This window comes from Chaetura pelagica, unplaced genomic scaffold (assembly GCF_000747805.2).
Source record: "Chaetura pelagica isolate M959 unplaced genomic scaffold, ChaPel_1.0 scaffold23, whole genome shotgun sequence".
NCBI classification, from domain to species: domain Eukaryota; kingdom Metazoa; phylum Chordata; class Aves; order Apodiformes; family Apodidae; genus Chaetura; species Chaetura pelagica.
Window position 1 is genome coordinate 361,904 of NW_009952884.1, and position 14,346 is coordinate 376,249.

Consider the following 14,346-nt stretch of genomic DNA (forward strand, 5'->3'; position numbering starts at 1 on the left):
AAGTTTTGATTATTGCTAAATGCTGTCATAGGTTTAAACTTCTTGCATCTATATCAACTGTTGTGAGGTGATGTGGTCCAGTGAGGCAGGCAGGGAGACAGCCCACGGACAGAATTTTTCGGAGTTAACTGCTGTTTGTGCATACATAATACTAGGCCAAGAGAAAGCAGGTTTTAAAATTAACTGGAATTCAAAAGGTGGCAGCTCAGGGCTCTCCAGAAACCAGCCTTAGGCTGCACTTCAGCACCTGGAATCACGATCTGCTTTGGAAGACCCTTGGCTCTAAGCTTTTGGCTCCAGTTTTTGCCCTGCAAATTGTTTGTGACCTTGAGAAAGTAATTTCACTTTTGTGTCAGTTTTGAAACATGATGGTGATGTTTGCCTTTTCGCTTGTTAGCACGCTTCCAAAACTTGAGGTAAGAATTATTAATTAATAATTTCAGCTAATTCCACAAATAATGTATTGCCTTGAGATCATGTCTGTGCTACTGTACAACAGAAACTTCCTCCATTCTTTTCTTCCTTCACCTACTCCCATCTTTTATTGCTACCCACAGCCTACTCCCTCATTTTGCCATAGCTATGGACATGTAGGGTTACAGAGTGCTGAGCTAGAGGGAAGTAAAACCCCTCAGCCTTCTAGGGAGAAGACAGAGGCAGGTAATGTTGGTCCTTGGTTGTTTCTTCCCTGCAGTCCTTTCCACTGAAAATGACTGCTGACCTACCTGAGGGTCAATGCTGAGAATATTGAAAAACCTAGCAGATAACTTAAATAGAAAAATACTCAAAATTGTAGTTTTTAGTTAAGGATAGAAATTGGTTTTTGTATAATGCTATGTAAGGAAAGCAATTACATGGTCTGCTAGTGCCACTCTGAACTGCTGTGAAGGAAGGTGATTTGATGGCTTGTCTCTGCAGCACCAGCCCATCAAGCTCTGTGAAGATTTGCCCTTCTGGAAACACAAGCATGTCAGATGTGCAGGTGTGCTTTTAGTCTGCAGCTACTATAAAGCTGACTTACTGCTTTTTTCCAGAGGCAAGAGCTATTGCAGTTGCATCCTCTATACACAACCTTATTAAAAAATTCTGAATTCAAAGCTACAGTGTAAAAGTTCATTTCTGATTTGAATTTCTTTCTGACACTGGCACTTGGGTAATGGTATTGGAGCAAAAGAGAGAAACAACCAAAAAAAAAAGAGGAAAAAAAACTCTGAATGTTTTAAAGAACTTCTCCAATGTATTCAGTTTGGACTTAACTGAGGCTGTAGGTAATGAGTGAAACAACTCTGAAAGTTTTGCATATCCTGTTTTCTGTTAATGCCAGTGACCTCCATCAGTCTTGGGCTTCAGCTAATACAGTCATACAAGAGTTTTAAAACTGCCTATGACATACAATTGGGTATCAAGTCATATTTCTCCTTTCAAAAATCAGAAGGCAGACGTACTGTCAACAAATCAGAGCATATCAGAATGAAGTATTGGTTATATTGTCAAAATATGCTTTATGTTTCTCAAACCTTATAGCTAGTGCTATGAAGAATCCTTATTGGAAGGACAAAGGAGTCAGGATTCAGTGGTTTTAAAAGTCAGCATTGATCAAGACTGGCTGGAAGAACTCGCTCATCATATTCATTCTTACTGCCAGTTCTGATCAAACAACTGGAAAAAGCAAGTAATAAATATAGTTTCTCTCTATAGACATAAAGTGTTTGATCTTGATGGTGTCTCACTTTAAGCAGTAAACCAAATATGATGTAAAATTGACATATGATCTATGAAGCTTTTCCTTTGAAGTCGTGCCCGTCCCTTCCTTTTATTTCCAGGAGTAAGTGGAGGCAGATCTTTTCTAGCTGTTGCTATGCTGACTTTGTTCATGCAGTATGTCTCTCCTGCACTGTCCTCATAGAAGAGCAGTTAAGTTGATAATTTTGGGGATTTTGTTGATTTTTTGTTTGCTTTTTTGTTTCTTTTCTGCACGTGCCCAGTTGAGCCAGTTGACGCCCGCCCTGCTGCAGACAGAGGACTCACCACACGACCAGGTATATAACTTGCATGGTTTTTACCTAACCTGTGTTTGTCCAGCATGCATGTGGTTGGCTTGAGCTAAATGACCACCTTGCCTTGGTATAACCCTCTCTTGAAATCTAATGCTATGCCATAAACCAGGGAAGGTTTCTCACACAAACCCCCTCAGCCTGTGTCAGTGCTGTCTGTGTCAAGAGTGCTCAGAATGAGACCCAAGACTGATATTCATATGAAGTTGCTGTCCCTTTTAGCAATAATGCTTCAGCATTACCCTGTAATGCAGAGTACTTTTAATTTGGGAACGTATGATAGAAACATCAAGTCCTGTGTGTAGAGTATGTGGTTTCTTGTAAGTTAGGGCTAATAAAAAATTAATGTGTACAATTTTAGAATTGTAAGGGACACCAAGACCTTTTGCTGTGACACTTACCTTAACTCCAGATCCTACAAACAGATACATATATTCTACTTCTTTTTGCTCAAGTGTAACAAGGTGATGACCTGCTGCTTCAGGGTGAAAATATGGGTGTCCTGTCAACCCACAGCAGTCCAAGCCTGGGCATAAGAACAAGTGGATGGTTTGTAGGTGTTCAAAATCCTTTAAGAAAATCAGCTTGGAAAGGACTAAGACAAACATTCAAACATGTGCCTTTTTTTTCTCCTTTTCTGTTTTCTTTTTACCACTTTTAATCTACACGGCATTCTTATAATGATAACTACAGTTTTCTTTAGATGAAAATCACAGAGATTATCTTTGTCCCTTTCCCACAAAAGAGATAATTTGGTCGCAGTACAGAAAAGAAGAGCCAGTACTGTGTTGTTAGTAGTATTTGTGATAACTAGAATCTTGTTGCTTCACCACATCGCTGTCTGTCTTTCAAAAACTAAAGGAAGTCTATGACTGAAGCCAGGAAATGTGAAGAGTTGTCCAATCCATAGCTTTTGAGTAAGGACTAAGTTTAAAGCATCTACTATAGTTGAAGCCAACTGTCCAAATCCCTACCTCTGTGGCAATCTACCTTGGCTATCAGTGATTGAAGCTTGCATTTGAGTCTGATTTACATCAGTCCCAGGAGGTGACCCATTTCCCAGTATAGATACAACATGATCTCCAGAGGTCCCTTCCAACCCCTAATACTCTGTGATTCTGTGATCTTGTGATTCACTAGTATTTAAGAAGGAGCCAAGTGCTTCAACACATTTTCCTTCTCCTTTTGAATTCACGTATGGAGGAACAAAAGTATTATGCCTAAATCACTTTACTGTTATCTCTTTCCTGAAGAGAAAGTAAGCAGAGGTGGTAAAAGGTCAAAGGGTGGGATGTACTGGGCGGTTACAAGTGAGTGATTTTTTAATACAGTGCGAAATGTAAGAGATTTATTACATGTTTCTTGATACTTATAAATTGCTTCATACAGAGAGATGTTAGAAAGTTTCAATCCAGCATGAGAACTTCCATAGGAAGAGCTTCATAGAGAGGGAATACCTCTACGTGGTAGCCTCACTATAACCAATTTTTCAGTAGTGTTTCCCTCTGCCTTGTGCAACAGAGCTCACTTTTTCATAATGCACGTTTAATTTTCTGCAGCTGAATTTTGGGTGTGTCTTTTTTTATAACTTTTTTCTGTTGTGCGTTTGAGAGTGACAGACATAAACAGAAAGTTATGTATAAAAACATGTATAGGTACTCATAAGCAAGCTCCTTTCTACTCCTGGTAATTCAGCACCTCTGATCTGTGAAAAGTTAGTGAAGATTAGAAAACCTGCCATCAATATGGATGTTGCTTAGTATCAGCAGATTTCCTGAAATTCAAGGTGATAAAGAAAATAACCAGTACAGTTGTAACTGTAATATTACCACTAACAGCTATAATTACATCATTTACAGGATGCCTGTGATTCACAGTGCAAGGGTTTTATGATATTAACTGTGTTACTGTCGTCCATATAGTGTAGTTTGGGGGGGTTTCTTGACGTTCTGCCAACTCTCTTCCAGTTGATTGTTTTTGCAGTCAATGATTTTGAGGAAACATTGCCCATAAAGCTGCTTCTCTGTCTCTGGCCCTTCCACTGATAAATCATTATATGTCCATCTTTACTGCATTGTATTTAAAGCGGAGGGATTTTTTTTTACACATGGCTGCAGAGGCTCTGTAAGCCTAATGGCTCTTCTGCAGAATCATTATCACATACGCTGCAGTCTGTAGGAGGTGAGGGCATAGAGCATCTTAGTGAATTATTTGTGCTTTTCTTGACAGAACTTGCCAGAGTTTGTTCCTGTCTTAATGATGTTTGTTCAATACAGTTGTCTTAAACCAGCTGTCTGCAGCTACGAAATAAAAATCATTAGTGGATTTTTCCATTAGATTGTTTTGTTTTAAAAAGCAGGTAGTTAAGGGTGAATGCAATTATACGTGCATATTCACAGCACCTGCATTGACATGCCAGGAAGATTACCAAATTTTACTTTTTTTCATTGTTTATATCTGTGTAAAAATGAATAATCTGAGAAACAGTTATTTCATACTAAGTTCTAGTGAGACTCTTTTTAAAAAAAGTTAACTTTTTTAAATTATTATTTTCTGCTTTCTGCAATGAGAGAGCCCTGTAGTCATCCGTGAGGTAAAAGCAAACCACCATTTTACTAATTTCAAAGGAGAGACCTGAAAGCTTTAGTTCCATGCAGTCTTAAAAGTATTTATTCCTCAAAGATATTCGGGTTGTCCTTACAGAACTGAGTATATAATCTCAATTTTATTCTTTGCAAGTCAGTATACACTCTTCATTCTTTCATTTCAAAATAAAATGATATGCACAAAGTCATGGTCATATGGAAGCAGTAGTCAAACTTCTGGTAAGAACATGTAGCTGTCTACCCAGGTTCAAACACTGCATTCCTTTTCATCTGCCCTTTTTATTTTGAATGAAGCTTTACCCAGATAAAGCTGTTGAATACACAAGCTGTGGTTCAATAAATCTTACTTGTTCTTACCATTACTCAAATACAGTTCATGGACATGTGGAGGTAAATGTTCCCCTGAATGTGAAGTCATTACATCTATTGCCTAAAACTGCTATTTTCAGCTTGCTTTATTTAGAGGTTACCCAGGTCAAGTAGTTTCAACTGTCCTTCACTCGAGGGTTCAATTTTCAACTCTAAAAGTAATTGAAAGGCCACAGGCACAGCTAATACTATTTTAAATACTTGCAAAACAAAACCACAAAATCTTGCCAGGCTGTTATTTAACCAGTAGATGAAGCAATTACAACCAGTGTAGTAGACAATGTACACCTAATTGCATCCTTGGTGGAATTCATTGTGCCCTCTTTTTCTTGCCCTTCTTAAAGCCTGAATTACATATTTACACAAACTAAAAAGCTTATCTGTGTGATAATAAAGTGTTCCCCAAAGCAGCTATTTGTTATTTTGCTTGTTTTATTGTTGTTTTGTTTTGTTTTTCATATGAGTAGTTTTTAACTCCGTATCTTTTTTTTTTTCCTTGAAGGGCAAGGAAGTGTAAGGTTTGCATACCCTGTTCTTTTTGATATTTGTGTGTGTACACATGTATGCATAAAAGCAGTTAACAATGCTACTTAACAACAATATAATTAAAAGGCCATCAGATATCTCATTTTGTTGTATTTTACTAGATGCTTTTAAGCCCGTGCTTTTGATAGCTAAATTGTTTTGACAGTTTTTCTAAGGAGTTGAGAGTTAATATATTTACCAGCTGAATTGTAGCCTTTTAAGTATGAAGTAATTAGGAATGCAACTCCCTGAAGATAGTATGTAATTCAGAAGAAAAAACATTAATAATTATCATTACTCATGGATTTGTAGTGAGGGTGTTTCTGTCACTTTTCTTTTTTACATTGGCTTGTGGTTTTGGGTTATGCGTTTTAGACTTGGCAGTGAAAACATAATTTTGTGTGAGAATTAAAGTTCTTGTCATAGAGTTAACTTCTCTTCACGTGCATGTGTTCAAGGCAAGAGTAGAGTGGCATTAGGCAGCCCTTTGCTGTTTGCATCTTACCTGATTCACACATCTCTGACAAAAGTTTTGGAAATACACTTCATTTTTTTGCTTCTTTACTACTTTACTACTACTTTACTACTTTACTACTACTTACTAAAGTTACTACCTTTGAAAAATAAATCTATTATTTTAGCACATAGATCTAAATACTAGTCATCAGGACAGGAAAGTGAAGGAACTCGAAATAAGGAGAAGTATATTAAATAGAAAGTCCAAAATGTATACTATAACAGGACAGAAAGGCATATATAACTCCATGTATACTTTTGTCTTATACCAAGTATTGCATTGATTCCAATGCAGCATCATGTTTCTTTTACCATATAAACAATCATTTGCAGAACACCATCAGATTACACTAGTTGTACCCTTCAAAGTCTTTTTCCTCACTTCTGAGGGAGATAGGAGGAAGGAAAAAATTGCAAACCAATTGCAAAAATTGGTTTGTTAGTGGAACAGAAGATTGTTTATGTTTCTGACCTTTTTCCTTTGCTAACTCCAGAGACAAGTTTTACCATTAACATTATATTAACGTTACATTTAACATTAATAACTTCGTAATATCAGGTCCCACTTTTTGTTCAGATCCCATGGCATTTTTGTGAGTTGGTGAGTAAAGCCAGGTTGGCCACCAGGCCTGTTCATATGGCCCAAAACAAAAAATTTCTGCTGCATCTCAAGGCAAAAGTTTGTTTAACCTGCTGCAGGCTGGAAGCACGGCTCCTGTGCTGTTGTTTGATTGGAGGAGGGAAGGGAATCCTCAGGGAGATGTGGCTTTAGGGAAGCCTGAGCCTGTGTTTTTCCCACAGCTGAGGTGACTGATAAACTTGTCACCCTCTATCACTCATTGATGTAAAGGCTCCTGACCTGTTCTGCCCACTGAAATACTGCTGTAACTCCTGCCTGTGGCATTTGTCTGTTTAACTGCAGCTAACAAAGACCTACAGTCTAAACTGCCATAGCTTGCTTTCACTGAAAATGGGCAGAGCCCAAGAGCCAAAGTACCCAAGCCCATTTTCTTGCTTCTGGCGGTGGTGCATAGAGGAAACTTGCAGACTTCAGCTTTGCCTTATATACTCCTGACACATCCACTGAACTTTTGCCACCCAGGATTCCATAGACTTCCAGGACTGGAAAGTGTATTTTCACCATTGTGTTTAGTAACCCTGGATGAAGCATTCTTCTTTGTTCATTTGCATTTTAAGCATCCTCATGATTTGTGCTAATGAGTTCCACAGTCCAGTTTTGCATTGTGCCAAATTAGGTACAAATACACTTTCTGTTGTTAGTTTTTAAACTGCTGTGTCATAGCCTTGTTGGTGCCCTGTCCTTCCTTAGGAGAAATAACGAATAACTGTTTCCCGTAGACTTCTTCCTTGTCACTCAGTCATATAGACCTCTGTAGTGTTCCCCCTTGGTTGTCTCTTCCAGTTGAAGACTGCATATTTGTCTGGTCCTTGTACAGAAATCTTGTACAGTCATTGTCTGTCTTCTCCCTGCTTTGTATCTTTCCTAATTCTTCTGCCTTTGTGTGAGGTGGGGTGACCATAATGGACAGCAAAATTTAAAATTAAGCTGCATCATTTATACAGTGATGTAATAATGTTTTCTGTTTTCTCTGTTCCTTCATGATTACTCCTAGCTTTCTCTTTGCCTTCTTGACTGCTACTGAGCCAACTGCCCACAGAGGCTTGTCCACAGTGACTGCAAGGTCTCTGTCCTGGGTGGAACAGAGCTAATTTAGAACCTGTTATTGTGTATGTATAGTTAGGGCTGTGTATCCCTGTGAACACCAATTTACATTATACGAACATCAAATATCATTTTCCTTCTATTGCACACCCGGAATTTGTAATCCTTTGTAATCCTTCTGCAGTTTTTTGCAGCTTTACTTCAACTGTTGTCTTCTTTTAATTTTTGTCAGTAAATTTTGTCACGTCACTATCCACTCCCTTATCTGGATCACTTTACAAACAGCACAGCACAGATCCTTATGTGACCCTGCTGGTAATCTTCCTCCGTTGTGAAAAATGGCTGTGTATTTACACTTCATTTCCTATCTTTTGATTAATTTTGGGAAGTGGTGTAGGACTTTCCATCTTAATTCTCACCATCTTAGCTTCTGCCAGAGCTTTGATCAGAGACCTTCTCAAAGATTTTTTTTGAAATCCAGATTCCCTCCAAGCCAAATCACTGTTTTCCATGTGCTTCCTAACTCTTCAGCAACCTCCAAGAGGTCTGGGAGGCAGGACATCCATCAACAAAGAATAAGTTGATTCTTCACAGATGTATCTCATTATATGTAGGGATATGTCCTAATCAATATGTATAGCTTCAGTGAATGTGCCAGCTGTACCAGTAAAGCTGTGCAGTTCCCCATGTCCTTGCCTTTGGGGAGTTTGCATGTGGTGCTTTTGCCGGCGAGTCAACAGGGCAGCAAGTGTGGTTGTAGACAGTGGAGAGCTGCTGGGAGCCAGCTGCCTCATTAGCTGCTGCAGCTGTGTGCAGCAAATCAAGTCCTAGGTAAGCCCTTTCCCTCCAGCTGTTTAATCTATGTGAAGCACTGTTAGATTTCCCCCCCTTCTCTTTCAATCCTAAAAACAAAAATGTGGAGGGTTTGAAGAGGGGAGCCTCTGCCCAGCCAGGTACAAAATCTCATTTTCTTCACTTCCCAATGATGCAGGTGTAAGGGCTAGTTTGGGGTAATGCACAAGGAGAGTAAATGGTATTGTTATTTTAGTTTGGAAAGCTAACCACAGCTGCTTCAAGAATAGAAAGTTAAACCTCTTTTCAGGGACCGTGTGGGTTTTATTTCCTTCATCTCGGTTTCCTGCTGTATTTCATTCGTAAAACATCATGGCTTGTTTTCAAACTGCAATTCCTTAAATGCATTGCAGTTCTTGCATTTATAAACGGTCTCTCGTATGCAAATGTCATAGACTTGTGTCAGTACTGTAATGTGGCATCACAAATCAGATACTAATAAAGAAACTGGAGGTCTTTAAGTGCTTTATTCCTTAAAAAAAAGACACTAATTTAGAATTTATGGGGCATTCAGACTGTTCAAGAAAGAAAAACATAAACACTTTACTGCATGAAGATGATTCATGTTTTGTCCTTTGCATGGCTGACTGTGAAAAGAAGTATCAGAACCTTAGAAAGGTATTCTCTGTATGGTCCAGAGAAGTTCTTGGGATTGTCTGTTCTTGCTGACTCAATACAAAAATAAATTAAAAAAAAATAATTGTGCATTCAAAGGCCATAAAAGGGTGACAGTTCTTGCATTTAGCACTAATTTAGACTTTAGAGCTGATTGGCATATAGATGTCTTTAAGAATTTATTGAGAGTCCTGAGAGATGATGGAGCACAAGAGCAGTCAGAAGTGTTGAAAATTTTAAAAGAGATTCTTCCTCTGCATCAGAGCTCATAATCAGCCTAAAATATGAAGAATCAGAATGGAGGCTTGGAGAGAGGAATTGGATTTATAAACTGCTAAAAAATATATAGACAAGGAATATGAACCACTTTGTTTGTATTATATTAGATGGGTGAGGAAATGAACTGCTCAGAAACACCATGCTTCTGCAGTGTTTGTACCTCCAGGAAATAGATGTCAGTCATTTGGTACTGAGAAGGAAAATAACCAGCAACGTGAATACCCAAGTGTTCTTTATAAGCCAGAGCCAGCTTTTCAGGTCAAAACATTCATAGATACACATATACCATGCACTGCTTAGCTGTTGTTAGTCTGGCTCATTCTCTTAAGGCTGTTTTCCAGGAGGAAGTCGTGGCCTTCTTTCTAGTTAGGCAAGTGCAGCATCTCTCTTTCACACCCGTAAGGGGAGACCAGGACTGCAAACTATGTACAGTTAAAATAACTGCAAGCTTTGCCTACTTGCTTTGCTGTATGTTTCCAATCAAGAGAGAGAGTTATCATCTCTCAGGCAGAAGTCAGCACTTGAATCTGAGAAGTCTGGAATATGAAAACAAATATCAACTGTGTAAACTTCACAGGTATTTTAATTCTCATGTTTGTGCAAAAGATTTAGACTAACAAGAAGCAAGAAAATATAATATATGGGATTCCCCACCTCACACCGTGTGTATGTTTTTTTTTCCTCACAGCAGCCTGAGCTTAGGAAGGAGGAAGATTTTGGCCCAAACACCTCATTTTCTTGTCATTGTTAAAGAGGCTGTCAGAGCAGATCTGTCTGCATTCTGTGAGCCAGTTCAGGAGTCTGCTGTTGGTCCCTTGCAGCTGCGTTTTAGCTGTGTTTCATACTGAAGCCTTTGATGCTTGTACCAACATAACTGCAGTGAATTAAGGAACATTTAATAGAGGAGAAATTTTACCAGCTCATTCTGTGTCACCTCAGTGGGGCTGAAACATCAGATGTACCTCACTTTCTTCCCAGTTCCCTTTCATGTTGCATCACACCTCCTCTCTGTGAATGATACCATTGCCTTCTGCTCTTGTAATGGTGGAGGTAAGCAGAGTGTAACGTAGTTGACGATGTTAATGAAATGTCATTGGGGTGCAATGCAGGCTCCGGGCTGACCAACGTTAAGACAGAAGAGATATCCGAAGTGAAGATGGATGCGGAGTTCCGGCATGACTCAGGATATGAAGTTCATCATCAAAAGCTGGTGAGTGAACAAACAGTGCTTTACACATATGTGTTTTGAGTTGCAGATTCAGTCTTGAACTAGCGAGTCAAATGTGGTCGTGTTTCCCCTGAGTGATGCGGATGCCAGAAATGCCAACAAAAAGTTTTCGAGTGAACGGATTATGATTTTTCTAGTTCTCTCTTAAGTGAGAGGAATCCTGGGATAACTTCAGCAGAGTGGATGAAAAGCTGTCAAGTCTCAAGTGAGAGGAAATTCTAACATTTCCTTTCCCTTGAACTGCCATGTGACCAGGTGTGGTCATATGGGCAATACTTGTCCCACAGTCCATCTGTCATGGTCACATAACTAAAGAGAAGGGATACAGAGGAAGGAAAATACGAAGTTTAAAAATAATTTTTCTTAAAAAGTTTGATGGAGATGTGCAGTGTGGTGCAACAAGAAATAGAGTGACACTTTCAGGAATAGATTCCTTTTCTGTCAAAACAGGTGGTGGTGGTGCATGAAGGAGTCTGAAATGCGTGGAGCATAACCTTTCATAAGATTGCCTGCTTGACATTGGAGGACATTCTCCACTGGCCATAATTTTGATTTGTACTTGGCTTTATCTGTGTGTTTTGTTCCTTAAAGTGTATTAAATTATTAACAGGTGAAGGGCAAGTAGGAGTATTGTTCCCCATTTGAACTCTACTTCTTAAGAAGAAAAAAAAGCAATGTAAGCAACAACAAGCATCTTCTAAAACCTTTCAGTACCTTAACAAGTAATGAAGAATCCATACAGCAGTGTTCACTATAAAACTTTCCTGCTCCCTCTATTGTAAAGGTATATTACATGATGAGATTTCAGTTCCGTGATTTTCAATATCCTGGTATTAAACTTGAAAGCTTTTTTTTCTTAATATATTCTTAAAGCTAAGTAGTGCTGAAAATTAAAATTAACATGGGACTCAAATTTGCATTTGAACTAGGCAATCACTGTGTGAAAAGATGTTCTGCCATCTCTTTGATGCTGAGAACTGAAAATTCCCAGTTTGATGAGCTAATCCAAAATGCATTAGCGCTAATTTGGGAAATTCTGACGTGCTTAGCTCAGATGGGTTAAGCATCCTGATGGGGTGAACCTGTGCAGTTTACTGAAGGAACTTGCAAGAATGTGTTTTAGACACAGTAGTTATTGATCCTGTGTTACAGGCACTTCCCAGTAGAAGCCTCGATGTTTAAGTGGTTTGATACCACCCTAAGTACTTTGGTGCTGGAAACGACCCTTACTATGGTGGCTGATGGGGAGTGCATTGCAATCCTTCCACTTGAGTTACCTGTGTGAGGCTTAAAACAGGACCTTTCCAGCTTTTTCAAGGATTTTTATGCCATACTACTTACTGATAGGTACAACTATTCTTTAAAAATTAATAAGCTGTCCTCTAGGGTATCTTTTCAATAGAGGCTGAGCAAGGAGTCCAGAATTGCTAAGAAAGTACTAGACTGATGCCTTACAGGGCATTGCTGGCTTGCCACATGCCATATCCTAGCTGATGCCCTTCTTCATTAGCTTTAATTCAACAGCAGTAAGCAGAAAATAGTTCTGTATGTTTTCCTTCTCCTGTGCCCTGGTAGGATTTACTGAAACAGTCTCCTTAGGATATTGCTTTGAATTTAGCTATACATTGTATTTTACATGCAAGCTTCTGAATTGAGCTGAAATTGCAGGTTTTTTCTCCTTGATGAATGCTCATGTTTTAACTGTACATTGAATTGATTTTCATGGCTCTGAGTGCTTAAGGCCTTCCTTCCTCTATTGCACATGTGTATTAGCTGGGGCATTTCACAGTGATCCAAAATAGAAGGGTAACAGAATTTCAGTCCTGGGCAGGTAAAATTGACAGAAAAGATTACTACTTCACATCAGCTTATGCCAACACTGTCCATTGTGTGTACTTGCCACTGGATTCTTAACATTAAGCACATTTCTTGCTTGTGACTAGGAACAATATAAATATTTATACTTCATGCTTCTCTGAGGAGGATTGTGTTTCTTAAAGAGTGCAAATGTAATACAGCTCATTATAATTCTCAGCTGGTTTCCTGCTTCTCTCTGTATTTTTGTTAAATACTTGTCAAAGCATTTAGTCTTTCAGAGTGAGGGAGTCTTACAATTCTGTGAATGTAATTACCCTCTAATACTTTTTGCCTGTTTTGATTAAAAACAATAATAATAAAGCACAGACAAAAGGTTTGTAAAGTACACGTAGATGTGAAATAATCCAGCATATTCCTGAAATACCAAGCAGGACAGTGAAAAAAATCGCCCACTTTTAGCAACAGGAGCAGGTATGAAAAGCCAGTCTTACTAGATGCATAGTAAAGCATCTCACTGCCCACTGATTTGTTGTGCCAGTACACATAATTCAAGGAATCTTCTCTGTTTTTTCACACAACTGTCATCTCATCTATGTCTCACATGAGTATGGTTGTCATCCAGGTAGAGCTCATTCTCCCTTTACCCTGCAAAATCTCAGTGCATCCCTTGGTGGCCACTTAAATCAGCATGCTCCTGTTTTTTGGACTCTTGCTGCTTTGATGTGAGAATTTTCTCCTAACAGGTTGTGTGCAAGTTTCACTGTTTTCTTACAGATCTGCTGTTTTATCAAAGAAATGTATGAGACATAGTCCAAATAAGCTGCACAGATGTAATTTATGAACACTTTTGTGAATAGCATTCTAAAAATAAATAAATCTGCATACTTCCTGGTTACTCCTGTACAAGCTTATCAGTCATTTTGCAATTAGCTTGACTCACCCAATAAAAAAATATAAACAACCCAGCAGTTACTATCTTAAGACCCATATGAAGCAGAGACATGGAGATGAGTCTTCTCCTTAGCCATAGCACTGCCATGCCTTAGGCAATACAGATTTCCCAGATTGTTCTTCTTCTACCATGGGAGCTTTGTGGTTACAGCAATTCAGTTTTTAATAATTAGGGTGACATGCAATGCTGCCCAGTCCCTCCCCCCAATATTTTATATTGCTGTGGCAGCTGGACAGGTTAGCCAAATACTCAATTGACTTTTTAGCCACCTTTCTTTATTTCTCTTTTGTAGGTGTTCTTTGCTGAAGATGTGGGTTCAAATAAAGGTGCCATCATTGGACTAATGGTGGGAGGTGTTGTCATAGCAACAGTGATTGTCATTACTTTGGTGATGCTGAAGAAGAAGCAGTACACATCTATTCATCATGGAGTTGTGGAGGTAAGAAAAGACTACAGAGCAGAACTGGTGTCACACAACACAGACAACATACTGCTCTGTAATTACATTTACAAATTAAGAAACCATGGTTTTGGCTAGACTAGTGTTCAGGGTTAGAGAGTTTGTATCTGGCAGAGTGGAATGAAAATGCCTTATTTTGTAAATGCAGACACAATACAAATCATGTAAAGTTGGATGTAAAACTACAAGAGTTATCTTCTGGAACTGTCCCAGGCCAATCACCTCATAATGTGAAAGTCATTTTATAGGTAATTTAAAAGTAGCCAGCGAGCAGATACTGCACAATAGGAAAAGTCTGATTTTACTGTTGTTGGGAATGCACATACACAGATTTCATTCTTTATCTTGCAAATAAATATTTGAGGCAAATCTTCTGTGGATTGTTCTG

General features: G+C 38.7%; 1 protein-coding gene across 6 annotated transcripts in view; it reads left to right on the plus strand.

Moving 5' to 3' along the window:
* APP (amyloid beta (A4) precursor protein) overlaps nt 1-14,346 on the plus strand; it is a 171,329-nt gene that overhangs the window by 148,071 nt on the left and 8,912 nt on the right. For 3 of the 6 annotated variants that reach the window (XM_009995428.1, XM_009995429.1, XM_009995430.1), the window contains 3 exons: nt 1,986-2,039; nt 10,610-10,710; nt 13,791-13,937. In XM_009995428.1, the coding sequence (XP_009993730.1) occupies nt 1,986-2,039; nt 10,610-10,710; nt 13,791-13,937 (302 nt within the window). The remainder of the gene's footprint in view (nt 1-1,985; nt 2,040-10,609; nt 10,711-13,790; nt 13,938-14,346) is intronic. The other 3 variants (XM_009995431.1, XM_009995432.1, XM_009995434.1) reach the window with 1 other exon arrangement.